General features: G+C 45.4%; 1 protein-coding gene across 5 annotated transcripts in view; it reads left to right on the top strand.

Annotated features, from left to right (window-relative positions):
• The window catches only part of ANKRD6 (ankyrin repeat domain 6), an 857,509-nt gene that overhangs the window by 685,268 nt on the left and 148,584 nt on the right, over positions 1–23,657 (top strand). For all 5 annotated transcript variants that reach the window (XM_086926652.1, XM_086926650.1, XM_086926653.1 and 2 more), the window contains 2 exons: positions 8,850–8,948; positions 10,125–10,223. In XM_086926652.1, coding sequence (XP_086782778.1) covers positions 8,850–8,948; positions 10,125–10,223 — 198 coding nt within the window. The remainder of the gene's footprint in view (positions 1–8,849; positions 8,949–10,124; positions 10,224–23,657) is intronic.

The following is a 23,657-nucleotide window of genomic DNA, read 5'->3' as shown; positions in this document are numbered from 1 at the left end:
TTACAATGCCAATAGTTTTAACTTTCGCAAATGTGACACCTATAGCATTTGTAATGCAATATGTGTTGTATTTACGTGACTTAGATGTTGAGTGCAGTGTAATTATGTGGCGTGTAATTATGTGGCACTGAGTTGTATTTGGAGTGTATGTTGCATTGAGTGCAGTGTAATTATGTGGTGTGTAATTATGTGGCACTGAGTTGTATTTGGAGTGTATGTTGCATTGAGTGCAGTGTAATTATGTGGTGTGTAATTATGTGGCACTGAACTGTATTTGGAGTGTATGTTGCATTGAGCGCAGTCTAATCAGTAGAGTGTAATTATGTGGCGTGTAATTATGTGGCACTGAGTGGTATTTGGAGTGTATGTTGCATTGAGCGCAGTCTAATCAGTAGAGTGTAATTATGTGGCGTGTAATTATGTGGCACTGAGGGGTATTTGGAGTGTATTGTATGTTGCATTGAGCGCAGTCTAATCAGTAGAGTGTAATTATGTGGCGTGTAATTATGTGGCACTGAGTGGTATTTGGAGTGTATGTTGCATTGAGCGCAGTCTAATCAGTAGAGTGTAATTATGTGGCGGGTAATTATGTGGCACTGAGTGGTATTTGGAGTGTATTTTGCATTGAGTGCAATGTAACTATGTGGCATGTAATTATGTGGCACTGAGTGGTATTTGGAGTGTATGTTGCATTGAGTGCAGTGTAATTATGTGGCACTGAGTGGTATTTGGAGTGTATGTTGCGTTGAGTGCAATGTAGTTATGAAGCATAATTATGTGGCACTGAGTGGTATTGTGTGGAGTGTGTTGCATTCAGTAGAGTATAATTATGTGGCGTGTAATTATGTGACACAGTGGTATTTGGAGTGTATGTTGCGTTGAGTGCAGTGTAATTATGTGGCGTGTAATTATGTGGAGTGTATGATGCATTCAGTAGAGTGTAATTGTGTGGCGTGCAATTATGTGGCACTGAGTGGTATTGTTTGGAGTGTATGTTGCATTGAGTGCAGTGTAATTATGTGTGTGTTGCATAGGGTCCAAACCATGAGGCGAGCCCCCCCCCCCCCCCCCCCCCCCCCTAGACACTTGCTTGTTGTTTATCAACTTCATGTTACGCAATCACAATCCGGCCCTTGAGCCCAGGCTTCTTCCTGCCAGTGAGATAGATCAAAAGAGACTTCTTGACCATGCACAGACAGGCAAAGGGAAAAGAACACAACCCTTCTGAGATGCAGGTAGGTTACGTTTTAAATAAATACTATTATTGTGGCGACTCGTTACACATTTTTGCCAATACTAATATTGCATTGCGAATTCGAGGGTGCCTACCACTGTTGCCCCCAAAAGAAATCACCGCCGCAGCCCTGCTCCGTGAAAACCGGAAGTCAGGCACTTTTGGCCGAGACAGGGGCGGGGCCTGCAATCCAGCAGGAAGTTCCGCCCGCCGCCGCCGAGGAAGCAGTGAAGCCGGCCGACTCCGACCAGCGCTGCAGAGGAGACACGGAACACGCTGAAAGAGCCCGGTGAGTGGGAGGGGAGGGGGTGTACGCGTGTGTGTCTGTTCGAATGTGTCTGTGTGTGTGCGCGTGGGTCTGCGTGTGTGCGCGTGGGTCTGCGTGTGTGTATGCAGTGTGTGTATGCAGTGTGTGTATGCAGTGTGTGTATGCAGTGTGTGTATGCAGTGTGTGTGGCTGGGTATGTGCGCATGCGTGACTGTGGAGTGTGTTTGCGCAAGGGAATGAGACACGAGAGGGGCAAGGCGACGTGCGCGCCCACGAGGTGAAATCTGCGTCTGCGCTCGTGCCCCTCTCGTGTCCACTCTCCCAAATACGGGCAACATTAGTTGTCTTCGCTGACAGCTTGCAATGCTTCGCATTGCAAGCTACGTCAGCTCGCCCTAAAAAAGGTCTAGAGGAAAAGCAAAAAGTTTAGGGATCTTTAGCCAACAAAAAGGGCCAAGTCCCACAGAAGGCTTACCATGTGGATGCATTCCCAGATTTCCTGTTCTTAATAAATCTGGGAATGTGCCAAAAAACCATGGGAGGATGCTGGAGACCACCCACACTCCACCCATAACACGCCTTCCAATGTAGAGTAACACAAGAAAGCTACTTGTGTTGCCTTGCCTTACTCTAGATTGGCTAAGTCACACAGAGTCATACAAGGAGGCTTTGTGGCTTAGTAAATTTCACTGAAGCCCTTGCCATGCACTGCGCCACCTTGCGGGACCCAATGGCAATGCAAGGGCTTTGTAAATCTGGATCTGGGCCAAGTTTTAAAAGTACCGCAATTGAATGTGTCCTTGTGTAATGTACCTGGTGCTCATGTAAGGCGCTCCAATACCTTCAGGCCACGTTTGCTCTATATAAATCTGCAAATAAAAAAAAAACTGATGTAGTAGAAATAAACGTGAGCTTGTAATTTATGTTTAGACCTATGTTGAATATGTGTTATCTCAGGATATGCATTCTTTTACTTTGTTCTGAAGTTGCAACTGAAATGTAGAGGTGTCACATGGCACCATAGGATGATGGGGGATGGAAGCCGCAGCTTTCAGCGTGTCTTGTTCTCTCAGGGAACAGCGTTAAGCATAGTACAGGAGGTAGCTCACACTTATAATGGGAAAAAAGGTTAACTACACGTCCAAATAAGCTTTGTGCAGTTAGGTGAACGAGTCAGTTGCATTCCAGGACTAAAAAGAGGAGTCAGAGATTCAATCAGAGTTTGGAAGTTTTAAGTTCCTGCTTGATAAAAAACAGAATCGTGTTTAGCACCGTGAATATTGCTTTGGTTTAGATCAAAACTCCTCCCCAAAATGTCAAAAGACGCGCATTTGATGTGTTGTAAACAAGTATTTACTAAGCTGCATACATATAAATGTGAACGTTTCTGCAGGACGGCCTCCCTATCGCCGGAGCAATAGGAAGAAACCAAGAGTATTTATTTTATTATGTTATTTGCCGTTTTGGCATTTGAGCGCTTTACGTGAGCACCAGATTACATTATACGAGGTCAGATTCATGTTTTTTTGAAGAACGGAGATATGAAGTGATTTGCCCAGAATCACAGGATGTTGAGCCAGCGCCGGGACTGAACCAATATATACTTCTTTTTTTGCAGTTTTAATATAAGGCGAACTCGACCCGGAGGTACTGGAGCGCTTTACATGAGCACCAGTTACGTTACACAAGGACACATTAATTTTTGGTAGGCACGGGGATATTTAGTGATTTGCCCAAAATTACATAATGCTGAGCCGACACCGAGGCTCGAGCCTGGTTGACAGCTCCGGCCTTTAGACCACATCGCACATATTAAGTGTTTGATGGCTACTCAGTTAAGTACTGTATCTCTGTGTGTGCCAGGACGTCTGGCAGCCGCATATGTTGACTTAATCGAACTTTCCATTACGAGACCTGCCCTGGCGGAGACTCCATTCCCAGAGTTGCTGGGAACAAGGGGCGCCCTCCTATTCGAAAAGTAAGTGACCCTATCTGCAGAGATGGGAGATTAGATAACTGGTACAGACCGAGGGGCGGGAAGTTTGAGTGATAACAGCAGAGCAGACAAACTGCAATCAGTGGCCTTCTGAGACCCCTGTCAAGTGACAACACTGCCGGAGACAAATGAACTGTCGCTAATTTGCTAGAAACACAAACCCGCAGAGGCAGCCTTATGTTGATGGTGCCGATGTCTCTGTCCGGATTTTTTAAACCCTTTGTTTACTCGCGCTGATTTGCATGTTAATCTGTTTTCTTCTGGGATTAAGTGGACGGCGCTCGGGCAAGGGGAGCTGTGAGTCCTGACCCGACATTGACAAATCGCCGTGCACACCAGTCCAATTAAGAAAAAGGGAAGTCCGGCATCCTTGCCCGTGACATGGGCGGGGCCTGTGACGCGGCCGGAAGAGGCCGGTGTTGCGCGTTGATGCGGGCTCCCATCATGGAGGGAGAGCGCCGAGGTAGCGTGAAGATCCACAGAAGTGCCCCGCGTGTGGAGAAAAGGAGCTCAGCGAGGCGACTCGAGCACGGTGAGTGGAGGGGGGATATGTGTATATGTGTGTGCGCGCGCGCGTGCGTGTGTGTGCGTGTGAGCCCCGTGAGGAGTGGTGGTGGTGGTGGGGGAGGGGGGTGCGTGTGTGTGTGTGTGTGTGTGCGCGTGCCTGCCTGTGTGTATGCCTGAGGGGGGAGGGGGGTGAGTGTGTGCGTGTGGGAATGTGTGAGCGCATGCGTGACTGTGTGTGATTGAGTCTGTGTATGCGCATGCGTGTGTGGTGCCGTGCGCGCCCTCGCGGAGGAATCTGAGACAGCGACGCTCGTGCGTGAGCTCCGTCTCAGATTCCTTCTAACACGCCAACAAAAGATGTCTCGCAGACAGCAGGCTTACGCCTGCTTTTTACGTCTGCGAGACCTAAAAACTATTGGTTTTGTCAATGTTTGTATTTTTTTTGCAGGATTGGACTGCAGCAAGTATTACATAGTCACACACGATCTTCCACTTAAATCGCATTTTGTATTTGTTTTAATTCTGTGAACTTTTTGTAAAGACCCTGTGAGGCATGCAGCACGATTAACATCAGACATGGCTCAAATGAGGTAAAAGAAAGTCACACCTATCATGAACTACCAATGTGACGTGTTTCTATGGCATATTGTTGCAAAAACTATTTTAATTTACCTGGAGTTTTAAAACTGACCTGGAATGTAGGAGGAATCGCCTGAATTAATCTTTACCATGACATGGGGATTGAAGCCATGGAAGCAACACTCTTGAATACAAACTTGGACCAAGATCTACAGATGTTCCTAATGGAACTAATGTACTTTACCCTGTACCATAGTTATTTCAAAGTCAAAAAAGAATGGTACCAACAACTCACCGGGATGGCCATGGGCAATTCGGCCGCTCCCGTGTATGCAAACATTTTTATGCATTGGTATGAAAATCAACATATTCTAACTAAGACAGCATGGACTAACAATCTGAGAATGATAATTCGATACATTGATGACTATTTCATGATTTGGACAAACACTGAGGAATCATTACAAACAGAACTCACAAAATTTAATGAAATAGACTAACGGATTCAATTAACCTGGAATATATCAGACAGCTCAGTCAACTTTTTGGATGTAAAAATATCGATAACCCCACAGGGGTACACAACGGATCTTCATGTCAAACCGACAGATAGAAATAACATGTTGTTATACTCGAGTTTTCATGAACCTAATTTGATACGGAACCTTCCATTTTCGCAGATGGCCAGAGTCAAACGGATCACCTCTGAAAAGGATACACTCAATATACGACTCAAAGAGATGACCAACAAATTCACCAACAGAGGTTATCCCCATACCTTATTAAAAGAAACCAAAGAGAGAATTGACAACATCAACAGAACCAAACTGTTAACATCAAAAGAGAAAACTGAACAAACACGAACAGTGGTGGTCTCTAAATATTCAACAGTCAGCAAAAAATATAAACAAGTCATTCTGAAACATTGGCCAATACTCAACATCGAACCTGACTTCAAAGAGTCATTTAGTAAACCACCCCTATTTGCCTTCACTAGGGCTAAGAACTTGGGAGAAATTCTTCAGCACAAACCCATTGAGGACAGAACATTCTTGGGAACAAAACCTTGCCTCAACTGCGGAAACTGCAATTGTATAATTAGAGGAAATACCATTAACCATCCCCGACAAGGTTTTCCTATCAAACTTAGAGTCAACGCAACCTGTCATACAAGCAATCTGATCTACGGAATAAAATGCCCATGTGGCAAGATGTATGTCGGTAAGACGGAACGACGCATCAAAGTGCGCCTCACGGAACACAAGTCAAACATTCGACTGAAAAATCTGAAGTCAGCATTATCCTCACATTTTGTTGAAGAACATCATAATGTTTCACAAATCAAATTTATCATTCTTGAAACTGTTGATAAACTGGAGGGAAGGGACAACAACAAACACCTCCTAAAAAGAGAGAACTATTGGATTCAGAAATTGTCAACCCAGAAACCGATGGGTTTAAATGACAGAATTGAACTTTCCTGTTATTTGTAAAGATTTGCTCAATAGACGTATTGTGTTATTACTGTGTGTATTCACATACACTCCTTATACTGACACTTCACATTAACACTTGTTTCATAGTTTCGTTCACTCAGCATTTAGCTCAACGCCAACGCGTTACTCACCTCCACCCCAAACCTCATGAGTTCGATCCTGAACCCATTTTCCACATCTATGTCACCTTTACATGATAATATTTCCAGCTAGTCATTTTTATTTTTTCTACTGTGTTCAAAGATCGCCCAGCATATTTTTAATCTTTTTAACCTTGTTTACCCCTGCCCGTTAAACCGCTTTCTCTAGACGGCATTATCTTACTCATTTACCCGATACCACGTAAACCCAGTTTAACCACGTGATGCGTCACGTGACTGCATCACGTGAGCGGTGAATTTCAAAATAGCCAAACGCTGTAAACTTTGTCTTACTGGCGTTCCTGAAGACGAGCACCGGATCAGAGCATTTCCTAAACGCATTCAAGGTCAGTTTCTGACATACACGAATAGTGTAAACTAACCGCTTCCTGAAAGCGCTCGAACTACTGAGGCTGACTGCACTCTCCCCCCTTTCATTACAGACTCCAGGCTACTTTTTTTGCCAGGCATGTAAGTGACACGCCGATATTTCATTTGCTTTCAGCGTTCCCTTTAGTGAACCAGTACCCATTTCTGTACATTTACTACCAGTCACACAATTCCGATTTACAAGTACCAACACTTTTAGCTTGTTATTCTGAAATACATGATGTATAAAACTGTGTTTATGCATATGTTTTATTTACTGTTTTCCACGCACAGAAACTATATTAATTGCTTGCTCATATTATTATTTACAGTGTCAAATCCCTGATGAAGGGCATAGATAAATGCCCAAAATGCATTGGATATATCACAAAGACATTGCCTGAAGTAGAAATTGTTCATAGTGATTTTTGATGTGACAAGAATGAACTTTGGAAATAAATGGAAGTTATAATTTGCATGAAATATAAAGAACAGTAAACGAAACTCATTGAGTGGAAGTCTTTTGTTTCCAACAAAGACAAATAATATGTGTGCCTGCTAAGGGATGAGACTAGAGATCCTCTAGCCCCACTTCTCAAACCTGTTTGCTTGTTGCTCATTTCCTCTGAAGCATGCCATATCCTGTTCTTCCACTGCCTCCAAACCAGGTGATGAACATTGAATGTGTTGTCCATAGTGTATCATGGTTTACCATTTAAAGAAGAGCTATACGCTGATTCTAAATGCGGGGGCCTTGGTATAATTTTAACACAGTGATGCACTATATACAATACCATTCAAAGGCAGCCTCCCACTGCTACACGTAATATCATTTGTTATTGCAAGCATATCCCTGCCATGTTCAGTGTGCAGCAGGTTTTCTTTTTTTCTACTGTTTTTCTTTTATTTCATCTTGCATATGATGAATTTGTGTTTTATTGTGATTGTGGAAATGTAATAGTAAGTAGTAGTAAGTCAGTGGGTGGATGAATTGGATGCATGAGTGCAAGTATGCGTGAAAGAGCGCCTCTATGATGACTTAGTGCGTGCCTAAACTCTTCAGTGACTGCAGACACACTTTCATTTATAAGCCAGACCTATTGGCTTTGGCAGTGCAAATTATTCCTATAAATTCCAAGTTAAACCATGCATGCTGATTTGGGGCATTTAGTGATGGTCCCGGAAGTCTATGATGCATTAACCAGGCATAGGAAGTTTTGAGTCACTTTTACCTCTTCCGGGACATGGGGTACTTCCTCTTCAGTAATGTGTTTCCTAGGCCTGGATACGGTGGATACTGTGGGCCCATGTTTCTTCGCCTATGGGGTTGGGCATGGTAATTGGGAGTGCAGTGTGGGTGGTTCACACCAATAGGTCAGACTTATAATAAGCCTTGTGGGTGAGTTGCACCATTAGTCGGGAGAACCCAAAAGTAGAGATGTGGCCTCTGAGACTTTGCGTCATGTGTTTGTTGACCTTTCTGTAGGTCGCTGGCTGTGAAAGATAGTCACTGGATATGTCTACAAAGGAGGAACATGGGTTGCCTACTATTTTTTTCTGCAGTTCCGGAAGGGTTTGATACGTGACTTTGGGGTGTTGAGCGGGGCTTTTGACAAGAGTACTAATCCCTGTTAACGCATGGTATTGTGGCCAGTCACTGCCTTGGCCTTGTAAAACAATATATTTAAAGAGATAAAGCTAGTTATTCAAATTGTATTTTATGACAGAAATCCGCTATTTCAAAGCATATATTTAACTAAGGCAGCTGATATTTCAAAGCAGTGGAGAATGTTGCATCAAGCAGAAGATCATATGGAAAACATCTTAGGCCCCGTTTACAAATGTGATGGATGGGGGGGGCGGAGGTATATTTACTGAATCTATCAACTGCAGATAAAGCAGGATGATAGATTTACCTTCTGTAGGAAAATACCTCCTTTTAAAGGTTTTACTTGAGAAATGGGGACTAAGACATGGCAGTCTGTGGTCACTGTTCCGCATTGCGCATGCATGGTTTGACCTGCTGAAATTTACTGGTGAAAAATTGTGGGAGGTGCGGTTATTACTGTAGTGGTTGGAATTGTGGTATCTGCGGTACCAGGAGAAACCACAAATATAGGAATTCACCAGCCCACTTTGGAGCACTGTCTAAGGACGTGGGCTTTAGATAGTGCTCAGGTAAACTTGCCCTATAGAACAGCATCAAATATGAGTAGGCAAAAAGATGGAGGTTATACCCATACATTCTTTTTCTTTGCAGGGTGATCAGACAGCACTGCACAGAGCTACAGTTGTTGGCAATTCTGATGTCATAGCAGCTCTCATTAAAGAAGGGTGTGCTTTGGACAGACAAGACAAGGTAAGCATTTCAACTCTCAACAAGGTATTGGGAAAACAGTGTGTTGTATAGCATCAGAAAATGAACTGTCCCCGGTCGTGAATGGGACTCAGAGTTGGAACTCAGTTGATGCATAATTCTTCATTGTGCCAGAAACCCTTTCGCATACCTTTCTAATGTAACGCAGGTACCAACTTTACAGGAAAGAAAGGAGACATTTCTTTAACAGCAAATCTTGAAGTTCAAAATATGTGAGACCTATTTCTAAAGTACTTGTCCTTCTTTAACACATAAGTAGCTACCTGACAGTTTTTCAGCTCTATTATTTTGTGTTGCTGTTCCAATTTCATCTTTGTTACATTCTTGGCAGTGATATGCCACGAGACCCTACACCTGAAGACAATATGTCTACTGAAATGAAACAATTCACAACTATTCTGGTATACACCAGGCGTCACAGCTTGCAGCACTGATCATCCTACGGTTTGGTCAAGTGGGCAAGCAAAGGAGGTCAGAGTACGCAAAGCCCACTAACACCTGACCCAGCCATTTCCCATGATGAAACCCGCCTATCCGAGATTCAAAAATCTCCCCATACCTGAAGGGCAGATACTGGTTCTGTAACAGGGGTTCCTTCCCTTAGAACGGGTTGTCTATGTCCCATCTATTTTGTTGGACCACATCATTCCCAACCTCCTCCTCTTTAATCCCCTTTTTGTATTGCTGCAGCTGTAAACCTACCAGATCCTGTTTGCAAGTACATGCAACTGTGGAAGGAAAATATTAGAAATTAAGGATTTGGTCGTCAACTAGCTGAACACAAAAAATCCAGTAAAGTTTTCTGTCCAATGACAAAGTATGAGAAAAATGTCCCTAGAGAGAATTTTACCAGTTTATTTGTATATTTGATGGACATTCTGAAAAATCACCTGAGGTTTGCTGTTTGTCAGTTCGACAAGCCCATCTCTAGTGTCAAGGTATTTTAAAATCTTAAAATAAATAATGCAGTAAAATCACAGTGCATATATTGGAAGTTTAAGGTCACTCATATTAAAGAAAATTGTACAGACATCCGGGCAATTTTCCCTCATGAGTCATTGTGCTTGTCCTTTAGTGCTTCTGCCATGCCCACGCGTCTCTTTTGTTGATCATAGACTTCAGAATGTGTTCTTCTCTTTTCCTTTGCATGTTCATGAGGATGGGAACACTGCTCTCCATGAAGCTGCTTGGCATGGTTTCAGTCAGTCCGTCAAACTCCTTGTTAAAGCGGGAGCGAACGTTCTTGTCAAAAACAAGGTGAGATCACATGGAATATCTTGTACGGTACACGATGTCTCTGCGCTGCAGCAATGGAAAAGAACACAAATAATAATTTCAAAGTGCAAACTTGTTTCTGGTCCAAGTATTGGATTTATGATCTCTAGTAAGGACTTCCGCTTAAAATTACCAGTTGCTTTATAAACAGCATTACATTAAGCACTTTTTCTTGCCTATTGTAAATATGTGTGGTCTTTTCATCTATGTTGTGTGTGTTAACTGGTCTTTTTGTCGGTTAATTTGCCCACTAACCTCATCACATTTGGTCCAGCAGGGTTTAGAACTGCTCATCACCGCTGTCAAATAAAAAAAAACACAAGAGAACTGAGAGTCACAACTTGGTAAAGGCAGAGACCGAGTAAAAGGCCATTGCCAAATACAGGACAATGAGGGAAACACAAATTTGATTTGTAGAATGCTTGCAAAAAGTCTCAGCCACTGGCAGTCGCTCGGGTTGCATTCCATTCCACATTTTTTCACTCACTACTTCAAGAAAAGTAATCCAAGGAATATTTTTTTTAAGTATATGGTAGGAAAGAGGCTTTTGGACCAGAGGTATGAGTTTTAGATTCTAAGATCATCTTCAGAGATCACAAGATTAAAGCACATAAGTGTTTAGGCCTTTGAAATTTCAAATGGCAGTAGAATTTACCAGAGGATCATTCAGCCAAGAGACTGTTTCTTGAACAAGTGAGTTGTACATGATGCAGGCAGTTTAACCTATGAGCTGACATTAAGAAGAGGACAATAGAAAAAATAAAATGCAAGTGATCAAATAAAGAGCATCCATTAACAAGCTTAGAGCAGAATTAAATAATTTTAAAGGCGCAAGAGTGGATGCCTGGAGACCCACAACAAATCATTGCTTCCCTAGAGGCAGGGGGTATGAAATGAAAACATAATGAAATGAAAAGTGAAATGAAATCCAGTATTTGTAAAGTACACAGTTACCCGAGGGTGTCAAGGCGCTGGGGGCCGTTGGGAAGATTAAGCGAGCTATTGCCCAGAGTCACATGGTGCTGGGTTTACCTGCTGCTGTGCACCAGGGATCGAACCGTGAACCCTTTGGTCCGGAGTCAGGCATCCTGGCCGCTGCGCCACACCTCTTCCTTTTGTTGGCTTCATAACTTTGGCATTGTTCAAAAAATTTGCACAAAACTTTACAACAAAAAAACACGCCAACTTTGAGATCTTCATGGCCACTTTCAAACAGATCTGATAAGCAAGGACCCCAAAACAAAATGGGGGCACGGGTCCCAAAAGTGCTATTTTCCATTTTAGTTCCCATAGGAATCTTTGTTCAATGAAACAGAAAACACAGCTCAACAAAATTACACCAACTTTGTCAGGAAGGTAGACAGAAGGGCCGCAGAGCTGGATCCGTCGATTCAGAAAGTTAGAATGCTTTGATTTCGATTGGCCGAGGGACCCTTGCCACATGGTTTCACATGTGCATCCTATATTGTAACTGTGATTCCCAATTGTTTTTAAGGATCTAAGTGTAAACCAGACCCTGTGTCTGGTCCCCTTTTTTTGACCATACACAGAGTAGTTTGGCCACCCCCAGAAGGTTGGGTGCCACAGGGGTTGGATCTCCAGGGTGGATGCCCAGGTGGGTTGAGCGCAGTGCCTGGTTGTAATCTGTCCACAGTATGTTGAGCGCAGGCCCTGCAGTCAATCTCTGTATAAGGTGAAAGGCCTGCACAGTGGGAGTTGGCTACACACGGAAGGTGCCCATGGCAGAGTGGGTGCTGGTACTTGCTAGGGGATGCACACTCTAGGTGGAGCTCGAGGCGCTGTCTGTTGGCGAGGCCCTGTGGCAGGCCACAGCTGCACACGGCCAGAGGCTGTAGCAGATGAAGCTTGCTGCCTGTGGTGGGATGGGTAAAGGGCCGGCCGGTGGACCAGGCCTTGAGGCCAAACATCACTGTGCACAGCCTCTGGCTGTACACAGTAGGGGTTGGCCAGCAGCAGGTGGTTTGACGCAGGGCCTGGCTGGAGGCCAGCCACGGAATGTGGTGGTTGGTTGCCTACAGCTGGATAGATAGGTGTAGGACCTGGCCGGAGTTATGGTTTACATGCCTATTTTGCGAGTTATGGATTGTGGTCCGAACCATAACTTGCTCATTTTTTTCATTTTTCATATTTAATTTCTAACTATATCTGCATTTGAACTGTGTTTTTTAGGTAAATATATATTACATGTAGAAGATGACAGTAAATGTAAATGCTCATTACTCAAAATATACACAATATTCACATACATATGTATAAATAGTGAAATGAGTGGCTAAATTAATTTGTACAGCAGGGAGGAGCTTGCAATCAGTAACTTAATCTACTCAAGGCAGCTTTGCACATAAAGACTGACTCTTCCCAGCCTACATTTGTTGTTGGTTGCAGCATTAGTCAGATTTAAAAATGGTTGCCTAATTTACCAGGCCCAGTACTTAAACAAGCCCCCAAACTCGATTAATATAGTCAACGTCAAGAGTAGCCACAGAGGACTAAGAAGTCCTATATTTAGATGTATTTGAATTCAGAATGGCTCAAGCTCAACACTAAGGGGGTCATTAGGATGACGGGCGGACTTAGTCCGTCCGCCATCCTATCGGGACTAGGGACCGCCCGACATAAGGGCAGGGGTCCCGATGGTAGAATTAGGATGCGCCCGCCACAGTGGCGGGCGCATCCCTCAGTTTTAACATTGTGGCGGGCGGTGCTCTCTGTACCGCCCGCCACAATGTCAATAATGAATGTATGCATTTGCATACAAGAAGCGGCAGGCACCGCGCGGTGCCTGCTGCTTCTTGTATGCAAATGCTGGGGGGTACCACCGGTACCCCCCATGTGCACCCCCTACTCACCTTCACTCTGGGGGCCCGCAGGGGGCCCCCAGAGTTAAGACTGCATGCCTTTGCCGCCACGGAAAAGCATCTCCTTTGGCCCATCATAATATGTCTGGCGGTGTCTATTTGACACCGCCACCATATTATTCCTTTTCCGCCCCGGCCTCAAGCTGAGGAACAGTTCATCCAAGTTCCAACGGCTACATTGCCTTTGTCTCTGATTTCAAACCACCAGCATATGCTGGACGACTACAACCGGCGTTTTCCACCTACGCCACAAAGTATTCCTAGACCATCGGCTGCTGTGGCTGCGGCAGCTCCACCCTCTGTTCCGCCACCTTTGTCACCGACGCCTTCACCCCAGGTGCAAACATCGGTCAAGATACACACAACTGTGTATCCACAGGATGATGATGATGATGTGCTTCCAGAACGGGAAGACGGAGAGGTCTACGATGATACGGACAATGATGATGCCCCAACCGGCATGGCAGAGTGGGATGACTACCAAATACAGAAACCCTCCCCTCCGCCAGGAGAACCTGGAGAATCCCCTCCAGTAGATATTGCCAGTTTTCATCAGCTGATGGATAGAGCGGCTCAGCGCTTCAAATTACCCAGGACACAGAGAGAGGAGGACTGTTTCCTCTACAATTTCAAGCATCAGCCATTCAAGCAAGTCCACACGGTTCCGATCATCGTATTTATTTGGAAGGAGGGAGTGAAGCTCATGCAGGCTCCAAATTCGTTACCTGCCCAAATGCCGCACCTTGAGAAGAAGTATAAGGCCCCAACAGGTTCACCAGCATGCCTGGTCTTTCACCGAAAACCTGATTCGGGAGTAACTCAGGCGGCACAGCGTCGGTCCCGTAATCTAGCCTCTACGATCACAGCACCTCCAGAAAGAGAAGGTTGACGCAAATTCTCCACCATGGCTTCCACAACAGTAAGGGCGGCTAATGCCTTAGCCATCTTAGGCCACTACGACCGTCAGATGTGGTCGAACATGTCTGCCTTTGTCAACCACATCTCCAGGACGGAGAAAGAACATCTGAAGAGATGATTGACTGCGCAGTGGATATTGCGGGCACTGGTTTCCGTCAGCTTGCTAGTGCGGCTGCCCTACGACGCCAAGGTTGGTTGAAGTCCCCCTCTTTCTGGCAGGAAGTCCAGTCCAGGATCCTTGATATGCCATATTGTAGTGTAGGTCCTATATTCCCAATAGGCTCTGCGCATTGGAATAACATAAACAGCAGTTTAGACATAGGACTGAGGTCGACTAGGTCTTTACTGAATATGTTAGACTTAATTAGGTATGCCAGCTAGCTCAGAGGTCACTAGAAACTTTCTCGAATGAACAGGAAGGAGTTAACTTTCCTGATTAGACAAGAAGGGATTCGTTTCTGACAACCGCATAAACATGACAACTTTGCTCCCTCCAGAATAAGGAGTATATCTCCAGAGTCGTGTGAAAACAATAGATAGCTATTTCACTCAATCAATCGTGCATGCTTAGTTTCACCAGAGTGCTGAGAAATAGAGAGACTGGTGTTTTCAATAAAAGGTGTTATTTTTTGAGCAGTCTTCTTTCTCATGCAAGAGAAGTGAATTGCCACAATTGCAATACTTATCATAAAGTAAAGTGCGTACAGTAAAAGGAGTATTATGAAATAATACTGTAAAAGGATTTATATGGTTTCTGAGCCATATGATACTTAAAACGGATAAAATATATACAATTATATACAATGATAAAAGTTGACTAAACGTACTCAACTGGCGCTTCTAAAATACCCCTACCCCGATGTACCTAACCTAAGCCTAGTACGTGGGAAGGAGTAAGTGAGCTGCAGTTTAAGTTAAGTTAGTTTTGCCAAGAATCTGAATCAAGAATTCTCTAAGGATCTAATCAGCTCCGTACCTTGGTTTTAGAATGAAGGAGGTCTTGTATCTCGTTCTCAGGACTCGATGTCTCAGCAACCCGCAAGGGTGACTGGAAACACTGGAGCTGGATTTCTCGGCAGGAGAAAAGACAGCGTCTCTCTCAGTGCGTCAAATGGGAGGGTCTGCTTCCTTCGGCACTCGCATTAGCTGGGCTTTGGGTAAGTAGATAGCTGCTCTGCTCCAAACCACTGTGTGTTGCCTAAGGCAAATGCTGGTATATTTATACTATACCTGGAAGGTGCCGTGTTTGACGTAAGGTTGGACATAAGACGTCACTAAGAACCGTCACTAAGAACTGGCAGTTCTTTCAGGACTCTCAGGAGTTCTAGGACAAATCAAAACAAAAGCAGGGGGAATTCCCGGGCTGCTGGATATTTGGTTTGTTTAAAGAACGCGTTGTACTTTCTAGGAGTCTAGGGAAGTAGCCTTGCCGTATTTGGACTGCATTGGCTATGACTAAATATGGATATGATTCTTATGCCTTTATAAGGATATGATTTGTTATAACCACATAAGGGCATAAATCGGGAATAATTAATTAGGGTCCTAGATACGTTCACAACAATATGATGGTGAATCGATGTTTGGGACACACATAGACGAGGCTCTAGAGTCCATTAAAAAGGACACAGATACGGCTCGATCATTGAGCACCTTGCAATTTCGGAAACAGCCATTTCGGGGTGCACGCGGATGCGGCACTTCTTCCACTTTTCGAGGAGGACAATCTCAACATCGCTCCTACAATCAGAGTAACAAACGTTACTCTTCCAACCAACAGCAGTCAAACTGACAACAGTCGACAAAGTCATATAGGGGAAAGTCTTCATATCGGGGATCCACTCCCAAACGCCAATGACTTTTGTCTTCCCCCAAGTGTTGGAGGTCGAATCTCTTTGTTCTATTCTCAGTGGTCCTCCATCACCTCAATCCGCTGGATTTTGGACATTGTGATGAAAGGACATACTTTGGAGTTCATCAAGATTCCTCCTCATACTCCACCGTCTGGCCCGCCTCCTCCCCATCTCAAGGAGCTTTACCATCAAGTCCGTCTTCTTCTTCAAAAGGGTGCAGTCGAAGTGGTTCTAGTGTCTCAGAGAGGAGAGGGGTTTTTACTCTGGTTTTTTCCTCGTACTCAAGAAGACGGGAGATTGGCGACCAATTCTAGATTTGAGGGCTCTCAACAGATACCTAAAGAGCCAATCCTTCCGCATGCTTACACTACTGGAGATCCTGCGTCTTCTTTCCAGCGGCGATTTTATGACCACCATCGACCTTCAGGATGCATACTTTCATGTCCCAATTCTCCAACAGCATCGAAAGTACCTGCGTTTCAGAGTAGGACAGACGCATTTCCAGTTCAAAGTGTTGCCTTTTGGCCTCCGATCCGCCCCTCGTGTGTTCACGAAGGTATTGGCTCCAGTGGTGGCTCACCTACGCCTCCAAGGCGTCCAAATTTTTCCATACTTGGACGATTGCCTCCTCAAATCTCAATCCCACCATCAACTGAGTCAAGACACTCGTCTTTGTCAAGATGTGTTTCAATCCCTCGGCTTGGCCATCAACGTCGACAAGCCACAGTTTGCACCAGTTCAAACCAGGAGTTTCTTAGGGGCAACCTTAAACACATTGCTTTCAAAGGCATTCGTTTCTCACGAACGTCAACAGAAGATCCTCCGCTTAGTGGCTCTCATTCGATCAAGACAGTCCGTTTCTGTCCAGAAATTAAAATCATTTCTGGGAATGGCATCATCTTGTATTGCACTGATCCCACATTGCAGACTGCGGACCCGTCCCATTCAGGAGGCACTGGATGTACAGTGGCGTCAGGTCTCCGGTTCTTTCAACGACCTGGTGACCGTTACCGCTCGCATGAGGACAGCTCTGTACTGGTGGGCGCAGCCGACCAACCTGGCGACTGGAACGTCCTTCCTCGTCAATGCGCCAGATCTCACGCTCACAACGGACGCCTCTCTGGACGGCTGGGGTGCTCACCTTCAAGGCCTCTCCATCAAAGGCAAATGGTCTCCGCCCCAACACTCTTTGCATATCAACAAGCTAGAGTTGATGGCAATCTTTCTGGCACTCAAGTCGTTCCTTCCTGTAGTTCAAGGGGAGTCAGTGCTTATTCAGACGGACAATACCACCAGTATGCACTACGTGAACAAACAGGGCAGGACCAAGTCTCAACGCTTGTCTCGACTGGCTCAGTCGATCTGGGATTGGGCTATCCGTCATCAAATAACCCTGACGGCGGTGCATCTGCCGGGCGTTTCCAACATTCTGGCGGATTCCCTCAGCTGGTCCACATTATCGACACACGAGTGGGAGCTACATCAGCCGACTCTGGAACTTGTGTTTCACTGATGGGGTCGTCCGTCTCTAGACCTCTTTGCGACACCAGAGCACCGAAAATGCCCGTCCTACGCAAGTTGGCATCCCCACCCCGGATCGTGCGGGAATGCCCTTTTGATCGATTGGTGCGATCTATTCGCTTACGCCTTTCCGCCGATCCCTTTAGTGCCACGGGTGCTGTAGAAGATGCGGAGGCAGCCCTGCCACATTCTCCTGATCGCCCCTCGATGGCCCCGACAGGCGTGGTTCTCCGAGTTGCTCCTTCTGTCCCAGTGCGAGCCCATTCCTCTTCGTCCCCGTCCAGACCTCCTTAAGATGGACAGAGGCCAGATTTGCCATCCAGATCCATCCACTCTACAATTGTCAGCATGGAACCTGAGCACCTTGTGTTCACGCATTTAAATATCTTGCGAGACTGCAGAGAGATCCTCGCTCATGCTAGAGCTCCATCTACCATCAAAACTTACAAACTCAAGTGGAAGAGGTTTTGCCATTGGTGCATGGTGGCAAATGTCCATCCACTCCATTCTGCTCCGGAGCAGCTCCTTCCGTTCTTTTTGAGTCTAGCTCAATCTGGGCTCTCGCATGCTACCTTGAGAGTTTTCCTAGCTGCAATCTCTCGTTTCCGGCAAGATGGCTCCTCCCTTTGCTCGTCCAGAATTATTCGTCCGTTTTTCAAAGCTCTTTTCCGGAAGTTCCCGCCTCTTCTGCGCCCTCCTCCAACGTGGCATCTCAACGTTGTTTTAACACAACTAATGAAAACGCCATTTGAGCCCATCCATAGGGCGTACTTAAAGTTCCTCACCTGGAAGGTTGCTCTTCTTCCTGCTCTGGCCTCATCTCGTTGCGTGAGTGACCTCACGCCTTTACTATCAAACTACCATTTCTTCAATTCAAACCTGACGGCGTGGTGCTTCGCATCAACCCATCTTTCCTACCAAAGGTGCCTACGGACTTACATCTAAATGAGCCTGTGTTCTTGAAAACTTTCTTTGCTGAGCCAAAGTCTCCGGCTGAACAGCGATTACATTCCTTGGACATCAAACGATGCCTTAAATTTTACATAAGCAGAACTGCCCCCTTCCGCCGGTCCGACCAACTGTTCATTGCTTACGGCATCCAGTTACCAAGCCAACGATTGCCCGTTGGATTTCTTCAGCCATTGTCTTCTGCCATCAACAAGCTGGCAAGCCTTTGCAGTCTTCAGTGAGGGCTCATTCTACCAGGGCAATGTCTTCATCCACCGCTCTGTTTGCTGGTGTGCCGCTTCATCAGATCTGCCGTGCAGCCACATGGTCCAGCAGGCACACATTCACCAAGCATTACTGCTTGGACGCCATCAATGAGGTGGATACGGCAGTGGGACAGGCAGTACTTCGTCATCTTTTCAAATAAGGTGAGCCTCTGTTCCCTCCTCCTTTATGTTTTTCTGTCATTGCTATCAATTTATTTATTTATTTTATTTCTTATATAGCGCAGGATTCGACCCCCAAAGCGGTATCTCCGCGCTTGCGCATAAGTACAGATGTTTGACTGATAATCAAATAATTGAACTGCCAGTAGATTATAGGGTGGAGTATAGATGGGTTTTAAGGACCTTCCTGAAGGATTGGAAATTCAAATTAGTCTTTAGGGCAAGTGGAAGTGAGTTCCAGAGAATGGGGCCTTTATAAGTGAGGGCACACCCTCCCTGTCTCGCCCTCTTGGTCCTAGGGACCTGGAGCAGTTGCTGATTACTTGAACGCAAAGAGCGTCCAGGACTGTAAGGAGTGAACTTGTCCGTTAAGTATTTGGGGCCTGTACCAAAGAGACATTTATGTATAGTACAGCAGATTTTATATTTAATCCGTTGCCGAACAGGCAGCCAATAGAGGTTATCCAAGAGCGGGCGGGAGGGAGCCCTGGGCGGAGCATTAAGCACTAGCCTTGCCGCGGTGTTCTGGACCACTTGCAGACGGTTGAGTTGTTCCTCATTGGCAGAGATGAACAAGCCATTACAATAGTCCAATCTACTGACCACCAACGTCTGGACCAGGGTCTTACGATGATTGTCAGGCAAGAATGGAAAAACATGACGCAAAAGTCCGATGGTGTGGAAGCATAGACCAGCGACTTGATTGGCATGTTCTTTAAGTACCAGTGCCTGATCCAGACGTACACCAAGATTTTTAACGGTCTGTTTTGGGCTTGGCACTGGCCCAAGATCTAGAGGCCACCATTCTGGGGACCACAAGAGCGGGGCGTCTCCGAATAACATCATCTCTGTTTTGCCTACATTACATTGAAGGCAATTTGCAGCCATCCAGTTTGAAACCGCCCTCATACCATCTGCAAAAGATTTCCTTATTGCTGGAGTGAGGGATTAGAAAGGAAACAGGAGTTGGGTGTTGTCAGCATAAGACACCGGGGTGAACCCATATTCTCTCACAATGACAGCCAAGGGGGCCATATACACGTTAAATAGTGTGGGGCTTAGACATGAGCCTTGTGGCACTCCCTTGGTGAGCTCCCTAAAGATGGAATGAAGGGAGCCCAGTCTGACACCTTGTGAGCGACCTGTGAGAAAGCTCTCTACCCAGGACAGCGTCACACCTTCAATTCCTATCTCCCGCAAGCGGCCGAGAAGGATCTCATGTGACACCGTGTCGAAGGCAGCGGACAGATCTAACAGCACCAGAATCATCGAGCCCCCTCCATCTAGTGTCATCCGGATCGTATCGGTCACTGAGAGGAGGGCAGATTCGGTGCTGTGATTAGGTCTGAACCCTGATTGCGAGGGATCCAGACCTCCCCCTGCATCAATGTATTTTGACAAACAGGTGTTTACATGCTTTTCGACCCTCTTGCTAAAGTATGGCAAGAGGGAGATGGGTCGGAGGTTGGAAAGATCCGTCCATGGGTGTGCCGTGTTCTTACGTATTGGGTTCACCACCGCTCTCTTCCACTCCGTAGGTACCCGCCCTTCCTTGAGCGAAAGATTTAATACAAATTGGACCTCAGGTCCAATCAGAGTACTCAAGGGAGCGATCCTTTTGGCGGGTAAGAAATCATCCGGAGACCCAGATTTTATGTGACTGATAAGTTTGGGAAAATCAGTATCATTGATTAATGGGAAGGTGGTAAGTGAGTGGTCCCCAGATATGGATGATTTAGGTGGATCGAGAGAACTGTTCATAATACTGGAGGCTGTCATGATTTTATCATAGATCATATTTATTTTGTTCTCAAAAAACAGAGAGATGTCGTCACAGAGAGGCTGGAAAAAATCATCCGAACTTTCACAGGCCATTGGTTTGACAAAGGTCTGTAGTATTTTGTAAAGGTCTTTAGAGGAATTACCTGCTTCCTCAAGTTGCTGGATAAGACTGTTTTTCCTTGCCAACCTAATGTTTTTATAGTAGTTTGATTGGGCCTCTTGATGTGCCTTTTTATTCTCCTCAGTTCGGATTTTCCTCCATTTCTTCTCTTTCTTTCTACATCCCTGTTTCTCTACTCTAAGTGCCTCAGTATACCATATTTCGCGCTTAGAGGTGGGGTGTTGTTTATGTAGTTTTAGCTGTGCTAGTATATCTGCTGCTTTTGTAAGGGAATCAATGAGTTTAGAAAGAGCCGATTCTACACTATCTATCTCAGTGAAGATTGGTCTCTTCCATACTCTCTCTAGCTCTTCTGCTGTTATCTTGTGCCATTGTCGTCGCCAGATTGGTGGGGGCGGTGGCTTATGGGAGGATTTGGATACACCCAGTAAGGAGAATTCCACTAAATAGTGGTCAGACCAACTTATTTGGGTAGCAGGGTAACATCGTATATTGGGACAATTGGAAAAAAGTATGTCTAGTGTGTGACCTCCTATGTGTGTAGGACCCTTGTTATACATTTCAAGTCCCAGAGTAGAAAGATCATCTAAGAATGTTAAGATTTCTGGGTGCGAGGGGGTATCGACATGAATATTAAAATCACCCAAGAGAATAAAATTTTCTTTCGCTTTAAAATACGGTGCCAGTACTTCCACGAGAGATAGGGTAAAGTCTGACATAGGTCCTGGAGGGCAGTACTCTAGGGCGCCTTTCCAAAAGGTTTTTGCATCAGAGCTTATTTTAAAAAGCATAATCTCCATTGAAGGACAATGGAATTGCTCCAGTATAGCAACCTTCAATTCTTCCTTATGTAGAATGGCTAATCCACCCCCAATTTTATTAGGGCGATCAAAATGTAAAAACTTATAGCCCAACGGAACCCCTAACGTTATCACGGGAACAGTATGAGGTTTCATCCAGGATTCAGTTAAAAAGCAAATATCAGGCTGTAGGGAAAACACAAGGTCCCACACTTCCAAATGGTGCTTAGGCAAAGAACGCACATTCAGTAAAAAACTCTTCAAACCACATGCTAACAAAGGTTTTAGTGGCTATTCTCTAACAATTGGTACAGTGTGGGATGCCTGAAACTGACAATTTATGCAGGAAAACGGACCCTCAGGACATGGCCAAGAGTCTTTATTGCATCCTTTAAGAGGAGCAGTGCGTAATAGTGTTAAAAAGTTACGAGAATACCTTATGCTAGGCGACCTTGTAGTAGAGAAGGACCTTCGAGGAGCAGAGCCCCTGGCCCCGTCCTGTCGCAGACGGGCTACTCTTTGGCTCCTCTTAGGCGATCCGTTAGGCGTTCCCCTGCGCGCGACCGCTGCGCGCTCAGAGTGGTGGGATGGCTTTATGCCCCTCGCATTTGGGGAAACTAGAGCGCTAACCGCTCACCGGCGGAAGTGTGTCTGGCTCTTGCCTGTCCGCCCTCCGCTCTACGGTGCTAATCACCGAGTCAGAACGAGGCGTGCAGGCTAGCAATTGAGCACAGAGTCCCTGAGAATCTAATTGCGAGTGAGTAGTGAAATTTGATTTACATTATAATGTTGCAAAAAATGATTAACTTTTAAAAGCGCCCGTTTAAAATTCGCACAACAAATATAACGATTCAAACAGTCTCAAACAATCTTCTTTGCAGCAGCGCTAGTTGGAATAACAAGCGGGAGGGGGAGACTCTGCCATTGTCTTGCCCTTTACCGCAGGCGCACGCTGTTCCTTCCTGCCTTTATGCCCCTCGCATTTGGGGAAACTAGAGCGCTTACCGCTCACGGGGCGGAAGTGTGTCTGGCTCTTGCCTGTCCGCTCTTGCCTGTCCGCCCTCCGCTCTACGGTGCTAATCACCGAGTCGGAACGAGGCGTGCAGGCTAGCAATTGAGCACAGAGTCCCTGAGAATGTAATTGCGAGTGAGTAGTGAAATTAGATTTACATTATAATGTTGCAAAAAATGATTAACTTTTAAAAGCGCCCGTTTAAAATTCGCACAACAATTATATCGATTCAAACAGTCTCAAACAATCTTCTTTGCAGCAGCGCTAGTTGGAATCACAAGCAGGAGGGGGAGACTCTGCCACCGTCTTTCCCTTTACCGCAGGCACCCACTGTTCCTTCCTGCCTTTATGCCCCTCGCATTTGGGGAAACTAGAGCGCTAACCGCTCACGGGGCGGAAGTGTGTCTGGCTCTTGCCTGTCCGCCCTCCGCTCTACGGTGCTAATCACAGAGTCGGAACGAGGCGTGCAGGCTAGCAATTGAGCACAGAGTCCCTGAGAATCTAATTGCGAGTGAGTAGTGAAATTAGATTTACATTATAATGTTGCAAAAAATGATTAACTTTTAAAAGCGCCCGTTTAAAATTCGCACAACAATTATATTGATTCAAACAGTCTCAAACAATCTTCTTTGCAGCAGCGCTAGTTGGAATCACAAGCGGGAGGGGGAGACTCTGCCACCGTCTTTACCTTTACCGCTCAATGTAATAATACAGTCATTATCAATGCTTCCATGACTGTATTATTACTGTCTTTGAGCTTTTCCATGCTGTGCTTAGCAATCTCAGCTCTTCGGAGGTTACTGCTCTCTACTCTATTCAAGCAAGTGAATCTATGAAAGACACCCCTAATACTGGAGAAGAACAATTGTTACTTACCTGTAAACAGGTGGTTCTCCAGTATTGGTGTCTTTCATAGATTCACATGCGACCCACCCTCCTCCCCTTAGAGGCTCTCTTCTCCTCATGCACTTTGGGTCACTTTGGTGCTACGAAAATCTGAGGGCTTGAGCTTCTGAGGAGAAGGTTCTAGAGGGTGCTGGCCCCTGATTGGCTGTAGTTTGCAGGTGAATCTATGAAAGACACCAATACTGGAGAACCACCTGTTTACAGGTAAGTAACAATTGTTCATCCTTGGT

The sequence above is a fragment of the Lissotriton vulgaris genome, chromosome 6 (genome assembly GCF_964263255.1).
Source record: "Lissotriton vulgaris chromosome 6, aLisVul1.2, whole genome shotgun sequence".
NCBI classification, from domain to species: Eukaryota; Metazoa; Chordata; class Amphibia; order Caudata; family Salamandridae; genus Lissotriton; species Lissotriton vulgaris.
This window is presented reverse-complemented; position numbering and strand designations above follow the sequence as displayed.